Genomic DNA, 17,039 nt, shown 5'->3' with positions numbered 1-17,039 from the left:
ATTCTGCAGCCACAGAATGACTCCTTTCTGCAGAATTGTGCAGAACCTTCAGGACCTAAACTCTTATTGAAGTAATTCAGCGTATCATACCACAATCCATAGAATTTTTAAGAGAAAAAACAGAGGTTCAAACTAGTCAACATTCTGCTAATACTAACACTTTCCCTTTAAAATATTAATTGGGGGAGGAGGGCTAGATGGCTCAGAAATTGGCAATATTAAATATAGTGCATCAGACCTCTATGTCACCATTTCAAATCAGGACCAGGCTGGTACAACACAGGAATCATCAGCCTCTGACAACTATCCAATCTGTGATCAGCTGTGCAAAATGAGTGGGGGATTTCCGAACAGTACAGAGTGGACAAATTCCAATCACAAAACCCATCGTTATAATTAGTACTACTGGAACCCTTGTAGTCAGTATTGACAGAGGCGCATGGATTGAAATGAACCAACGATTGAATTGGTTGAGTGACTGAAGGAGGTTCCTCTAGATGATGGTTTAGGCATGTTAATGGAGGAGTGTAACACTTACACTTGCATTGCTTGTGTGGTACCTGATCTCTGGAGTTAAATCTCTACCACCATCTGTCTGATAACTTTCATAACCACTAAATTTATGAAAAAGATATTTTGCACTTATACAGCAGTTTCTATCCGAAGAACTCAAAACACTTTCAAATATTACCGAACTAAGGCTCACGAAAGCTCCAGGTGGAAGGATTATGCCCATTTTACAGATGGAGAATTGGAAACACAGAAATGTCAGAATTTGTCTGCAGGGGAAAAGTTGATTAGCTCAATGAGTTTTTAAATGTAATGCCTTTCACATGATCTGCTAGAGCATTGTGGGTATTTCAGATATTTCTGGGACACTATGTGGTAAAGTATTTCTGTCCAACTCACCTGCTGCTCCATTGTTTGCGGGTGGATGAAAGTTACAAGATCAACTGAGAAGTAGCCAAGCACCCCTCTAGATTTGCAGGCCTCTCCAATTTTTAAACATAATGAATTAAGAACTGCTGGATCAACTGAACACTGTGGAACAGTGGTGCCAGATGATTGCAAAGGACCATCTGCGTGGATCTGATCACCGGATGAAACTATCTTTATGTCTCCCATTGGCTCTATCAACATATCCACTGTAAGGTTGGTGACATTTTCTGAGGGTGGAAAGGCTTCTATCACACCACCTGGTAAGAAAGGAATTTTTTGTTAGACTTGTAACAGAATTCAAACTCCAGCATTTTCAGAGTCACACAGAATTCAACCAGCCACATCTATTGCACTCAGACACTATGATGAGGACTGCTACAGAAATCCCTTAAATAAATAAAATGTAATAAGAACTGTGTAGCTAACCCCTCTGCATCTCTTAGAAAATGAAGTGTATGTACTCTAAACCACAACCCTACATAGCTGTTCATAGGGAGAACATTAACAGGATTATTTGGCATTCTGTGTTAACTTACTGTTGTCTATTACATATTTGATTCAGCTATGATAAATGATGTTTTTCATAAATGTGACAGTGGGTGCTCTTTTCCCAAAACCATTTTCAAGTGGGAATCCTGATCTACCCTTGACTCTTCTACAGATAATGAAATCCATGGAATGTATCAAATTTAATATAACCGCAGGGAACTTCACTCCAGAAACTTACTTAACATGTCTGATGGAAGAATGGCTTGGGGGTTATACGGTACTTGCGAATTCCTTCCCTCAGTAGGCAACTAGTGCTACATGCAACTCACTTTCTGGTCCAGAGGGATGGCAAAACCACACTCCCCCAGTTGTTTCCTGACCAATAACTCAGAGGACTGAACTACGAATAGTTTTGGATTCCACAAGTCCACATGCTGACATTTCCTGCTGAGCTTCTTTGCCAAATGCAACATAAGCTCCAATGTAGTAACGCAAAATTAAAATGGTTGGTCCTTGTTCACTCAGAATACTGTAGATGAGGTAGCGTCAATGTTCAGGTTAAACATGTGAGTAGGATATAAGAATGATAGAATAACTGCCTATATATAATTCTTAAATGGACAGTTAAATATAATGTGGAAATAAGAATTTTTAAACAAGCCCAAGATTAACAAGAAGATGGTATACAGTATGGTATAATTACCCATTATAATACTTAACAGGAACTTTGCAGTCTTATTTACCTTGACTAAGAAATGTTTGGAGAAATTTTTCCCATGTAGGAAATCGTTTCTCATTGACTGGCTGTGCGTGCTGTGCTAAAAGGCCCGGGAGCTCCTGGGAGATCTTCACCAAAGCTGGCTCCTGCAGAAACAAATTAAATAGAACCACAAGCAATTTTACTACAGAAATGAAAACTGCTTGTGGGGTGATTAAAAACCAGGCCTCCAACAGGCACCAAAAAAAAAAAGTGGTTACTGTTTACTCACAGTCAGACAGGCTTTTTTAATTTTTCTCCTTACATTTATCCAAAATAGTCTTTTTTTCTGACAGGCTGATTTATTTTCAGCATAGCATCTATTCTATTATCACTTTTATCAGTAACATGACCTTGTGGTTGTAAATGACATAAAAGCCTTGGGTCATGGCTTAGTGGATATCAACAGTCGATAACTTCTACAATATTTGTATTTTAAAACAGAGTGTGTTAAAATGGCTATGGTTTCCAATAATACTCTTCCTAACTCTTTTACTTTTATACTCAAGGCAAAACTCAACATTTTAGTCATCATGAATTTGGGGGAACCCATGCAAGGTTGGTAGCATTACATACAAAGTGTATACACGATGGGAGGTATCCTTGTAAATCTCTACAATTTGTGAGACAAGCAAACTAGAGGATTGTTTGATGGCTCTCTACCTTTGGTTGGAATTTGATTTTTCATATTATAGGATATAAAACAGCTTCAGTCCCTGCCAGTATTATCACAAAAACCATCAAACGTATCTTGGCAAAAAATAACTCCATTGTCTTTGCTGTTCAAGAGGCCCAGAGGTGAACAAGTATGTAAAATGCGAGGACCCTGACTCTAAAGCCCTGAGCCCCTCTTTCTTGCTACTTCATAATCATTTTCATGCTTCCCCTGGGTCTCTTTCTCATTTCAGAAGGATGTAAAACAGAAGGAAATGTCCCACGCGCCAGAAGAGGACCACTTATCCGCCGATCCTGGCAACATTCTGAGCCCTGATTTTGTTCTGGGCTCGGAAGGTGCTCAGTATAACTTTGTGATTAAAACTGTATAAATATGAACAAAACCGCTACTCTGCATGAGCAATCAATGAATCCTCTTACTTCCATAACATGCAATGTGACATAAAAGGTTTTTTCTAATTCATATTTATTCTGATTAATTTTGGATTTATCTACAAAAAGTAGGAGAGGAAGTATGGCCCAGTGGCTAAGGGCAACAGCCTGGGATAGGGGACATCTGGTTTCCATGCTCTGCCAGAGACTTCCTGTGTAACTATAGGCAAGTCACTTAGTTTCTCTGTGCCCCCGGTCCTCATCTGTACAATGGGAATAATAGCACTGCTCTACACCACAGGGGTGTAGTGAGGGTAAATACATTAAAAACGGTGAGGTGCTCAGATGTTACACAATGGGGGTGATATAAGGACCTAAGTGGTATATATTTTTAAGTGTCTATCGCTGGCTCTAGGTGCCATTGACAAACCTTTTAAAAACACTTATCGTTAATAAATAAATAAATTTAGCAGCACAACATTTCACTCACATCCAAAACCATCCCAGATGATTAGCCTGAAATAACACAATACCATTGACCTCTGCCCAAATTACCACCTCTCAACCTGTTCCCTGCTCTTCCGAAGTCTGAGCATAACACATGGGTTTTGCAGTGTGCCCTGAAGGTTAATAGAGATGGGCTATTTTGGGCCAGTGAAACCAACTGCATCATTTGGCACATGAGGTTTCATTTATCAGCTTGTCCTGCCTTCGCAGTATGCAGTCCGGGATCCACATCAGACAAAGTTCTGGTGGTCTAGGTCTTGTGTGAGAAGAACACAACACAAGAGTAAGTTTTTGGAAAGACATTGCTTACTGCTGGCCCTTAGCCTAACCCTGAGCCACGTTTTGTCATCCACGCTGACTAGTACCTTACTCCTTGAGTTGTCCCCCTGATGATTTTTTATTTTATATTTTTCCATCTGTGTCTGGTTTGGAGGCTGGGACTTTTTCGGATGCTGGTCTTGCTACTGTCATCCATGCTTTTGTCACCTCTAGAAATGTCTGCTCTGCAGTGCTCTCTGCATACTTCTACACCTTAAATCCATCTGGAAACTGAAGCTGGTATACAATGCAGCAGCCTGCTTGTTGAGTGGTTTCTTGCTGTGAGAATACTGCATTAACTGTGGGATTTGCATTGGCTGCCTATTGACAGCTGAGCAGAGTACAAGGTGTTTGGTTTTTACCAGTTCAGGCATGGGACATACCTGTCCGAGAGAATGGCTCTTTCCCTCACACTTGCACTTATGATCAGTATAGGGGTCTGAGCTGGAGACCCCTAAGTTTAAGCAGGAAGAAGCTGCTGGCAGAGTACTGTCCATGTGTGGCCCCATGAGTTTGGAATTTGTCTGCCCATACTGACTTCACTGGAGTCACTCTGAATTTACACCTAAATGAGGCAAGAATATGGTTCCCACAAGTTTGCAGTGACAGCTCAAATTGTACAATCGCCATTCTTCCTATAAGGTGAAAAGATACCACAGTGTGACTTTAATTCTTAAAAGTAATGCCCCATAGCAATACTGCCAACAAGAAAGAACTCTTTTTGGTTTTCAACTTAAGTTTCTCATACCAGCCTATAATACAAACTGGAGTTCCTAAGAGCATCTACTCTAGGGTCGAAAATACCAATGGTAACTGCAGCTGATTAGGTCTCCCTCTGAGCAGACAACCACAGGATACTGAGACACTAATGGTGTGACTTATTCCTATTCCAAACTCTGAGGTCAAGGATCAGAACTGTAGCCGAACAGTGACATAAAGCAAACTCATCTAAGCAGGAACTATACCAGGGAATTCAAGATTGATTAAAACATCAGAACAGTGAGCAAAGACCAGTTGGGTTCATCAGGGCTTGTGCTTTGCCTTTAAATATAACTATCTCAAGAGACTGTGAGAGCTAATGGTTACATAAGAATAGCCATACTGGGTCAGACCAATGGTCCATCTAGCCCCGTATCCTGTCTTCTGACAGTGGCGGGTGCCAGACACTTCAGACAGAATGAACAGAACAGGGCAATTTATTGAGTGATCCATTTCCTGTCATCCAGTCCCTGCTTCTTGCAGTCAGGGATTTTAGGATACCCAAAGTATGGGGTTGTGTCTCTGACTACATGGCTAATAGCCATTGATGGACCTATCCTCCAGAACTTATCTAATTCTTTTTCGAACCCACTTATACTTTTGGCCTTCACAACATCCCCTGGCAATGAGTTCCACAGGTTGACTATGCATTGTATGAAGAAGTACTTTCTTTGGTTTGTTTTAAACCTGCTGCCTCTTAATTTCATTGAGTGACCCCTGGTTCGTGTGTTATGTGAAGGGGTAAACAACACTTCCCTAGTCACTTTCTCCACCCCAGGAATGATTTTATAGACCTCTGTCCTATCCCCCCTTAGTCGTCTCTTTCCCAAGCTGAACAGTCAGTCTTTTAAATCTCTCCTCATATGGAAGTTGTTCTATTACCCTAACCATTCTTGTTGCTTGTTACAAATAGGTTACTAAGCTCTTCTCCTCAACCACTCTGCACACTTAATAACACAGAGATGACCCACATTTTTGCAAATGATTCAAGCTGATACTCAACAAGTCATCGCTTGCTACAACTGATCTTACTAACTACTGCCCAGCGGCCAGTCTCCAGTTCCTGAGCCAGTTGATTAAGAAGCTGGTAAAATGCCAACTCTGGCAATACTTAATCTCCACTAATATTTTTGATCCCTGCTAGCTGGGGTTTAGACCATGACACAGCATAATATGGTGCTAACAAATGGTCTCCCCGTAGCCATGGAAGATGATCAAACATCCTTTTTCACACTACGGCACCCTTTGGCAAAATTTGATGCTGCACTCTAATGAGATATTGTTCACTTTCCTAGAGAACTTGTAGGGACCAATAAATGGCTTTGGTCTTTCTTAGCCAACCACACCCAGAAAGTAGTGATGAGAATCTGCCCCTTCATCTCCAGATCTTTCACCTGCTAAGTCCCACATCTTGTTCTTTACATGACACCTCTGAAGGACATTGTGAGACACCATGGGCTCAGATGCCAGCCTTATGCAGACCACACAGAGTTGTACATCTTCACACGTAGCCTAGGAAATACTGTCTCCCAGCTATCACAAGGACGAAGGAAAATCAACTCATAGGGAGAAGGCGGTGGCTTTAAAATAAACTATCACATTTTTCAAATTTTCTCAGTAGAACTGGGATCAAACCCACCTGAAGTTCCCTTAATAATCTAGTTCCTAGCTGAAGTGCTTCCATCACTGTGTGCCCCTAGAGAGGTAATACTGCCAACTACACAGAAGTATAGCAGGGAGGAGAGAATTCATTAAAATAAAATTCAACCCCCCTCAAACCACTAGTTCAGACATTTACTCATGAAGCCAGACCTTTTAAAAGAGTCTCTGATCTTCATGACAATTTTATTTAAATTGGACAGTAGCTCAGCAGAACTTACTCTTATGATCTCAACTGTGGCCCCAGACTGATGCAGAATGATAGGCTTACTGAATTTAACCTCTCCGCTCATGTTTCTCTGTGCCAGCAAAAAAGGGTCAGCACCGATATTTTTTTGTTGCACTTTACATGACAAGCCCAGGCACAAAGTCTGCTTACCTGCTCTTTGCCATAATGATGGATGAGCAAGAAAAATAATTATTTTTTCCTCTTCTATCAAAAAATATTCCTGGCCCTAGAGCAAACAGAAATTTGCAAGGCTGTGTGACAATAATAGTAGCCACAAGAGATGATGTTAGGACAGGAGGTGGGGTGTCTGGAAGGAACAGAGAGCAGATCTAGTTGAGAAAGATCAGGCAACAAAGAAAGGAAGAGAAGAAAAGAGAAGAGAGAAACAGGCCTAGACATAGAGAGACCCAGGATAGAAAGAGGCTGTGGAGCGGAGTGCATGAGAAAGGCCTGGGGCTTATAGATGGTATCAGAGTGAAAGGAAGCTATGTGGGCCTTAGAAGCAAATAGAGCAAAGAAAGAAATCCCAGATAAGTAAAGAGGAATGGGAGAGATAAGGTAGGAGAGGTAATGTCTTTTATTGTACCAACTTCTGTGCGTAGAAGGCACAAACTTTTGAACTACACAGAGCTCTTCTTCAGACCTGAGGAAGGAAGGGCTCTGTGTGGCTCAAAAGCTTGTACCTTCTACCAAGAGAAGCTGGTTCAATAAAAGATATTACCTCACCTACCTTATCTCTCGTATCCTGGGACCAACATGGCTCCAACGACACTGCAAAAAGCCGAATGGGCCAGAGAAGAACAGTACAAAGGGTTGTAAATTGCCATAGCTCCAAATGGAGTTATGACAGCTATACCAGCTGAGGATCTGCTCTCCTTTGTTATGTCCGACCCTATTTACTCTTATATTCTTACAAGCACTGGCAAGCATGGAAAGAGTCTGAAGTTTATGTCCTGACTGCTGTCCCACCTTACTGTCAGTGCTCCCTTGTTTGCAACTGACGAAGAGTGGATATTCTTTCTTGTCCAGACAGGTGTATGATACCTAGAGCGATAATCTAGGCTAAAGACCAAAAACATTTTGAAAGGTTGGGGGGGGGAAAACGGAAATGGTTTTGGACATGATACATTGCCTACCACACACCTACTTAAAGTTTAAAAGCTGGTTTGAGAAAGAACATTTAATTGTTAACTGCAAATTTTAAAATTAAAAAGTGCCAATTTTGCCTTCCATGAGCTAAAAAAATATGTTCTGGGAGAAGGTAACATCATGTAAAACAGCCATCATTACCAAGTAACACAAATGTTTTTTGTATGTAAAATTGCTTTGTAAAATATTTGCTCCATCTGCTGAAAGTAGCAAAGACAATTTTCCCTGATAGCTAATGGCCCATTTCGGCTGGATGGCAAGCAATTCACCGTGGTTTCGACTTGCATTAAGTAGAATGGAGAGAACACTACATAGAATTCTCTACTTATGTAGTATTATCTACTCACTGCTTCTTGAGAGGCCCGTCCCTCATTATTGTGGCCTTCGTTTTGGATCAGCACACAGGGTTGCTTTGACTCAAGAGGCTTTTTGTCAAACTGAGGCACATATGCTATGCTTCGATATGAGAGCACAAAACAGCCACTTTCCTTGACTACAAGAACAAGGAGGTTAGTTCTCTTTCAACTTTCCAGCACTTAAACTGCTGTTCCTTTTTTCACACCACATGGGGCCATGGTTTTCTCTTCTGGCTCATGCTGTCACTCTGCACGCTGAGGATTTCAATATATAAAGATCAAGCACTTCTTTTAATTCTAAATTCAGCTACATGCACACAAAAAAAGCAGAGAACATTGTCCTGGTCCAAAAAACCCCCATTGCTCCAGCTTCATTGTATACTTTGCTACTTACAATACCTCTATTTAAAAGCATGTTTACATTGTGCCCTGAACTACTTCAACATCTGCTAACAGACCAATAAAAAAAATAAATAAACCAGGACTGTTTAGAAAGAGAGATCCCTTCTATTTCCTCTCAATGATACGAAACCAGTAACGGCAGCAAGCTACAGAGACCTCTTTTTTTATTTTTGTAGATTTCACCTCGGAAAACAAAATTTTGGAGAAAATTAAATATAAAAACACTATACCCAGTGCCACCAAAAATCAGACAGAAAGAGGAGCTTAGAGGCAAAGTGATATTATCAAATAGTCATGCAGATTTATATACAGCACAAGTGTAATTTAATTGCGATTATGACAATTTTATACAATGGCTTTTTTTTTAAACCAATGTGACTGGCGGAGTTCTATTTTGTGCTTAAAGAGAAGCACATGTGTAAGTGTTTTGCAAGATAGGATCCTAATTTCCCAAATAAATAATTTTCCCAATAAACCCATTTCTCTATGGAGGGCTGGGGTAATACTATGTTTTCTTAATAATATTTTCCCAAACAAAGGTTTTCCTTTTTAAAACAAAATAAAAATTTTGAAGTCAATGGAAACACTCACAGGCAAGGTGTTTGCAGGATCAGAGCCTTAGATAGTAATTCCTATGAGAGTAGCATCTGAGTGCACACTTTTGGTGTATCAGACCCCTAGGAATACATGCTCAGTTCATGCCCCCTCAAGATCACTAGCTTTTCCAAGTGTTTAAAAAATATATTTTTTTACATAATTCTACATAATTTGCTTTATTTCATTGGCCGTCCTCTTTGTCTGCTTCCATAGAGAAAAAAATCTAAGTGCATTTTAAAAGTGTGATTAAAAAAATAAACTACTAAAAAGCCTTGTATGGATAATCTCAGTAAATTCACAAGTACTCCATGTAAACTGCAGAGCTATTTTTCAAAACAACCTACGGAGCAGAATGAGAAAAACTATGTCATGTTTCACAAGTGACACACGGTTGAACTTCTTTTAGTCTTAGACTTGTCTTTTTGGATTTTAGCAAAACAAACATTTTTAAAATAATCCAAACAGGCATTTTATTGCATGTGATAACACTAACAATTTTCAGATTTCTTTAGTGTTCTTGCTTTATCCTCTCCTTCCACACTGTTATTGCTAAAAACTGGCAGTTAACTTCAATTGATTCAAAATATTCTAGATCCATATGGCCTAAAACCCTGGAGCTGAAGTTCTGATATTGCCTCACTGCTGTTTTCTAGCATTTGCCTCTACTCCAGTCCCCAGATGGTGGAAGTAACATTTAAACCTCCTTCTCTCTGCCTTGTACAATAGACCTTGGCACCATTTCAACTGTTTACTCCGGTAATTAACAGCACTGATACCACAACAATTACAACTCCTACAATCTTAACACAATAATGCTATGAATTAGTGAGAGCTAATGGCTGGAAGGTATAGTGGTTCCAGACTGCGAGATCTGTGCATTTTTAGAATAAAATAAAAGGTACAAACAGCACGCTTGCGGTAGACAATGATTACCTAGTAATTAGTTTACACAAAGCTTCCTATTTAATGGCAAAACACTGTAATTAACGCGTGACAGAAAATCAAAGGGTACTTTGTAAGCATATGAAAAATTAACACTGCAGGCCTATAGCTTTATGTACTGATTAGAAGCATATTAAATCAATAGGACATACAAACCAACAGCTTGCATATCTGATTATTGTAGGTCCTAGGAATGGATATCATGGTTTTAATTTAACCAAAGGATACAATTATCATGCTTTGTTATTTACTTAGGATTTAAGAATCACCTGAAACATAACTCCAGCAGCTACATAAATATAATAATTGACTGAATGAGAACACCGCAGATCATTCTCAGATATAATAAATATGTAAACTACTCAAGGTAGTCTGTTGATGGAGCACTGGCTATATTCGTTAGGGAGGAAACAACCCTGAACTGCACAGTTTGAAGCTAGCAGGGATCTGTTCCTTTAGCCAAGATAATTTTTACCATCCTACTGTACACCACATTAAATTAAAAGAAATTTTAAAAGCCTGTCACACCTTTCAAAATATTCTATGTGGATTTTCTGTGCAACTGTCTGTGTTTCTGGCCTCCTTCAGGCTGGAAAAATGATCATACCAAAAACTGCATGTGAAATCAATAAAATCAGCAGGAAAGACCGCTTGTTTAAAGAATTTTCTCCACAGACCCTTAGTAGGTATGTCAGAAAACACAACTCAACTGTTTGTGAACCCCAGCAATCTCTGTAACATTTCTGGAACCAGACTATTTTAGAATCTGTTACAGAATGTGATTAACAAATGTGATAAGAATAAGTATGAGTTTTAGGAAGTGGAAAGTACATGTTCAGCAACATTAAATGTGTGCAAGAGAATAACAGAGCTTAGTTATAAAGCTTGAAGTTAAGGCCTTGGCAGTATTGTAGTTATATTTTGAGTTGGTTGATAAATACATGCTGCTTATTTTGAATTCCTTACTTTTGGAAAGATGCAAAGTGTGATGAAAACTGTTCATAAGGCTTATTTTCCTTGTGGAACCCTAGGCAAAAAGTTATACACCTCTTTACTACTATTCCTGATTTTCAGATAATCTCTGAATTTATTTAATTCTTTTTTTAAGGAATTTTTGAAAAATGATCAATAATGTTAAATGTTAAGGCAACGGTTAGCTATTTCTGGCATCTGAAACTGGGATTTTCCAATGGTGATCAATCTCAAATCCTAAAACCAGTGTTAAAATATTTAGTCAATACTGATGGAAATTTGAGTTTTCTGTGCTTTATCTGCCTCTGAAAAGATTTGAAATCTCTATCACTAATTTTAGTGAGTTAACCAGGACCTAGATGTCTTTGTTTGGTGTTCTGGTCCATGACTAGGGCTCCGAGGTGCAGGAGTAATACAAATAATAATGACAAAATTACAGTGATATAGTCAGAAACAGTGATTTAAAAAACCGTAAAACTTAAATAGAACGATACGTTGTGTGTTAAAGAGCCTTTTTCTTTCAGCAACAGATGTACGATTCAGAGCGTTCTAATGGCTCTGTTGCTACTGGCCAATTTGTAATGTTAAACCTTCTCTTCCACTGCTGCCATATTCAGTTTGCTTTTCTCTATGCCACCTTCACTTCTCTCCTCTTCTACATCTCCTGCACTCACCCCTTTCTCTGCCCCCAACCTAGGGTTCCTTATCTTTAAAACTTCCTGTCACCTTAAGCCCCTGAAACTAGTTCAAGCCTGTGGTCATTGTGGCGGATATGGAGCTGTTATGCAACAATCTATGAAGGCGGAAATGTAACCTTGTATTGAGATAGACTTATACTGGGGTAATGGAATGTTTACCATATACCTTCATTGCTTTAATTCAAAGGGGCTGTTGGAAGAACAAACAGAAAGGCAACTCTGTTATTGTCCCCAGAGGGAACAGAACTGAAGTCACTAAAGATAAATCAGACCTGCTGAGGTAATGATGGTTGATCACAGGAGATTGCAGCCCAGAGCCTGAGAGGGGGAAAATTGTGTGATTCTACCCCTAGAGAGAGGTGTTGGCTTGAGAGGAGATGCACTCAAAGAAACCAGGAGGGGGCAGAGGTGCAGTTCGCTGGTAACTGTGACAGTCATTTGATATTTTCTGTATGCTTGTCAGACCATAGCCCTTCAAGTGACACCTTTGCAGCACACTATTCCCTTGTCTGTGTGCTTTTTGGAGTGAGAATCCTGAGTGGGCAGGCTCCAGAACACCCTGCTTCCTACCTCATCTTAGAGGCTGTTTCACTTCTCTCTCCAAGCAGCAGTCAGAGACTCAGCTGGTCTAATTAACCAAAGATTTATTAAGATGAGAAAGAAGATCACTAAGATCAAATACTGTGCATTTCTAGAGAATGTCTTTTTCTCCACTAATGACAGGTTTCAGAGTAACAGCCGTGTTAGTCTGTATTCGCAAAAAGAAAAGGAGTACTTGTGGCACCAATGGGTGTTTACCACTACAAAAGGTTTTCTCTCCCCCCACCCTTTTGAAGTGGTAAACACCCATTTTTTCATGGTTTGTATGTATAAAAGCATCTTCTGTATTTTCCACAGTATGCATCCGATGAAGTGAGCTGTAGCTCACGAAAGCTTATGCTCAAATAAACTGGTTAGTCTCTAAGATGCCACAAGTACTCCTTTTCTTTTTTCTCCCACTCTGAGCCTGACAACAACACAGCCTTTTGGTTTTGGTATCTTGCAGAGCCTAGTGGACTGCCGATTTCTGACACCAGTCAGAACACTCTCCTGGGCTACTGCCCCGAGGTACTGCCTGGGGCTCTGGGGTTTGTTAGGGTCTGCAGAAGAACCCCACTGCTGCACTCCTGTTTTGGCTGCCACCACTGGATTCCCTTCTGGTGAGCCACAGCAAGTCCGTCAGCTGGAGAAATCAGGGAAGCACTAAAGTTTCCCTACCTTCTTCCGCAGCATTGAGCTGCTCTGAGCGCCCTCACCTGGCCACCTCTGCTCCTTGCAGTCTTTACTATGTAACAGCTGTCACCAACTCCAGCCAACCATTTTCAAGCCATTTTCTAATGAGTGCTCTGTGTTCCATTGAAGACTTATAACTGTAAGAAGTTAGCTCTAGAGAAGTGATAAAACAGACTCCCAAAGACAGATTTGACAAAGGGGTGATTTTCAAAGTTCACAGAATAGTAACACTGAAGCTAGTGGGAGATTTATAGAGCATTCCAGAGCGAGTTCCTCATTGAACAGGTCCAGCTCTGGTTATGGAACATATTCATTTTCACGTAAATTCTGGGGCTATAAACTGTGCTTTGCAGGGTAAAACAAATGCAAACATAATTACAGAGTTTCTAGTGCAACTCTCTAACAGTGGGAGCAGTGGAGAGGGTGAATTTCAAATTCACAGAAAGTTTTCGGACTCAAAAAAGTAAAACTTTGGTTGCAGCCCTCCTCTGTGTACAGACTCTGAAAGTCTCATGTTTTCAGTTACCAAAAGAAGTAACTAAGACAGACAGGAGGCTAGTGATTTATTTTTATCCCTTTAAAAATAATGGCATATGATGGTGGAAAAACTGACAGTAAACATGGGTAGGATTTTCAAAAGTGCCTAAGAGTGTTAGGCACCTAACTTGCATTGACTTTTAATGAGAGTTAGAAATCTAACGTCTAAGGTGCTTTGGAAAATGCATTGCCAAATACTATTACAGTAGTACCTCCACATGCAAAACAGATCATCAATAATAATGCTTACTACATTCTCTATTGCTAGTGGAGTTGCCAAAACTTTCAGGCCAATCCTTCAATGGGAATAGGCACAGGCTCTTGGTTATAAATGGACTCTGACTACTGTTTGAAGACAATACCTAAATAAAGATGGAAAGTGATAGTGTTCAGGTAGAAAAGGATCCCAGGTAGCACACATGTTTGACATAGATACGCTTCACAGATTTTAGCTAGATAACATTTTATTTTTACCCAGAGTCGTTTACATTGCAAAATACAAACCGGAAAATGCCACTGAGGTGCTGAGGCTTTTCAGCACTATCTGATCATACAAGAGTCAGACACTGATACCCTTGCTCATACTGAGTAGTGCCTTGCTCCATAAGTGGGTCCACTGCAGTCAATGTTAACATACTCCTCAGATTTCACCCCAATTGCAGCTGCAAAGTAATCTCTCAGATAACTCAGACGCTACATTAATTTAACAGGATAAAATACATCACTAATCTTGTCATGCATTTTAGTTTGCCCAATGTTATGCTTGAAATGAGGAATCTAAAATCACCCTGTTTTAGATGGAATAGATTCTTATACAGTTCAAACTCACAAACTACATTATTTTTAATCTGTTGCCTACTACATACCAATGAGAAAAATCTTGGTATCGTGTCATAAACTGCTATGCAAATGATGCTATTTGTAAGTATTAACATAATTTAGTGCTTACAGTCATATTCTCATTACTAATAATTCTACCAGAATGGAGAGTCTTTTCTCTATACTCTTAGCCTGCAGGATAGTCTTTCATCAAGAAGCTGAATTTTTTAATAACCTGCCAACATATGTTTTGTATGTGGCAGCCTAGGCCAATGACACAATGTCTTCATTATCGAAAGAAACAGGTCTACATACTGCAATCGGACATTAAAGCATGCCTGTGCCCATAAACTAATGCTTTGATGTCTAAATGTGTATCATTACGATGGTACTCTGTAACAAAGGATAATTTTAATCCTCTGCTCTCAATGGTAATACTTAGGGGAGATTGCAAGTCATTATATATAAGAAAGGTCTCCATGCTTACAAAAAAGAGCTCAACTCAGAAGGCAGAACATGTCAACTCTCATTTCTGGACAAGATGCTCTAAATGGCAACGTGTTTTGTTCTTTCACCTACGCTCGCTGAAATACTGGCCTGGATTTAGAGAGGCTTTCCTGCTGACATGCTTGTAGGAAATTATATCAAGTGTACCATTCCTTGTTTTTCAACTTTGGTAAGCGTTCATGTTGTAGGAGTTTCTAAGGGGCATATTCTTATCTGTGTCTGAGCTCCACCTAAATGCAGTAGAAGTGGGGGAACCATAAGGAAACCAGTTATAACTCCCTGTTTCTGAGCCATCAGGCCCTGAGGGCAGTTAAAATGGCAGGAGAACAGCTCTGACTTAAGCCACTCGTGCAAGGACTCTCAAGGAACTTACACCAGTAGAGGAGCAGATGTAGTGCAGCTGTGCTCTGGAGTGCCTTCTTCCCCTTCGACATGGGCAGCTGTCACAGGGGGTTGGTATGCTACCTCTGACAGCTTTATGCAAGCAGAGAGCTCCCTGGCACAGGCAATGTTCTCCACTGGCCATCTCTGGCTGTTTTAAGTCCACTTTGCACTGGTCATGGTTATGCAGAGCAAGGGAGCCTGAGAAGACTGGAGAATCTAACCCTCATTGTTTGCACAGAAAGTTTCATATCACACAGCACTATTACTTTGTAATTATCAAAATTTAAAATAAGTTTAACCAGCACAATTTGAAATATATTATACTATGCAATTCAATCAAATGTTACACTTTCTAACTATTCTTGATTGAATTAAAAAAGCTAAACTGCAGTAAATATTTCTTTATTTAAAATAGGAGGATGGGGCATATTCTTCACTGATACAACTCTTCTGAATTTAATGGGAATAAATTTGGCATGAAAGACTTAAATATTCACAGACCTTGAACTAAAATTAATCTAATTTGCATCAGAATTCAAATTCTGAAAGAAACGGATCCAATGAATTCAGTCCAACAATTTGTAAAGAACAAACTTGTACATTGACTAAAAGCTACACAAATGAAAGCTGAAAGGTCATAACACTTGCATCATTTTGTTTGTGTATTTGTGGCTGTCCATCATTTTTGTAGCCACCCAAACTTTCTGCAAATCAGAATCCACTGCCCTGGCTATCTACTGAATTCAGCACAGCAACAGATGAAGACAGAGTATGATTAGAAAAGTGAAGTTTTAACAATAGAAATCCCCTTTATTTTGTGCCCACCCCTATAGTTATTGAGCTAACGATTTTATTTGCTCCTCTCTTAAGTTTCTGATTAACTGTCTTATTTAAATCATGTTTTCTTACATTAGTTTAGTGAACTTCCCAGCTTGCCATTAAACACAATGGACCAAATTAATCCCTGCTAATATTTCCTCTTCACTTTTATGCTTTAAGTCAATAGAGTTACATCAGAGATTAATCTGGCCCAAACAACTGTTCACTCAAGCAAGTCTTCAGTGGAGAGAAATTTATAATACTAGGAGCTGGATTAATTTCCAGAAGGCACCAACAGAATTAAAAACCTTTGCAACACCTCATTTATGCACAAGCTGGGGCGAGTAATACACGCTCTGTTATTACACACTACTTGTAGCCACCAGCAAACAGACAAGTAACATGGAAGCCTGGTGACATTTGCTCATGTTCATGTTTAGGAATGTAAAGCCATGTGTTTTTTCTACTCCATAAAACAGATACACACGTCTGATCAGCGATACTGATCGCCCATAGACACCCACAACTCCCACTGAAGTCAACTGTAAATACTCAGCACCACTGAAAATCAAACCTCAGTATAAGAGGTTCTAGCGTTCATCCTGTTGATCTGGGACACCTATTTATAAATGATTTGCATAAATAAGTATCAGAGGGGTAGCCGTGTTAGTCTGGATCTGTAAAAGCGGCAAAATGTCCTGTGACACCTTATAGACGAACAGACGTATTGCTCCAATATGCTCCAATACGTCTGTTAGTCTATAAGGTGCCACAGGCCTCTTTGCCGCTTTTACATAAATAACACTCTTTGGTTTAACATTCTGCCCTGGTGAGTGACACTGGGCAAGTCGTTTCCCCATCTGTAAAATGGGGATAATGAT

The 17,039-nt window shown here is 39.7% G+C and overlaps 1 protein-coding gene across 1 annotated transcript in view; it reads right to left on the bottom strand.

The window, feature by feature from the left end:
* IQCH (IQ motif containing H) overlaps positions 1–17,039 on the bottom strand; it is a 107,068-nt gene that overhangs the window by 36,806 nt on the left and 53,223 nt on the right. Inside the window, exons 15-16 of the mRNA XM_074966608.1 lie at positions 2,172–2,292; positions 910–1,196 (exon numbers count right to left, since the gene is read on the bottom strand). Coding sequence (XP_074822709.1) covers positions 910–1,196; positions 2,172–2,292 — 408 coding nt within the window. The remainder of the gene's footprint in view (positions 1–909; positions 1,197–2,171; positions 2,293–17,039) is intronic.

Source organism: Natator depressus, chromosome 10 (genome assembly GCF_965152275.1).
Source record: "Natator depressus isolate rNatDep1 chromosome 10, rNatDep2.hap1, whole genome shotgun sequence".
In the NCBI taxonomy this organism is placed as follows: Eukaryota; Metazoa; Chordata; order Testudines; family Cheloniidae; genus Natator; species Natator depressus.
Note: the sequence above shows the minus strand (reverse complement) of the source record. Positions and strands in the feature narration are given on the sequence as shown.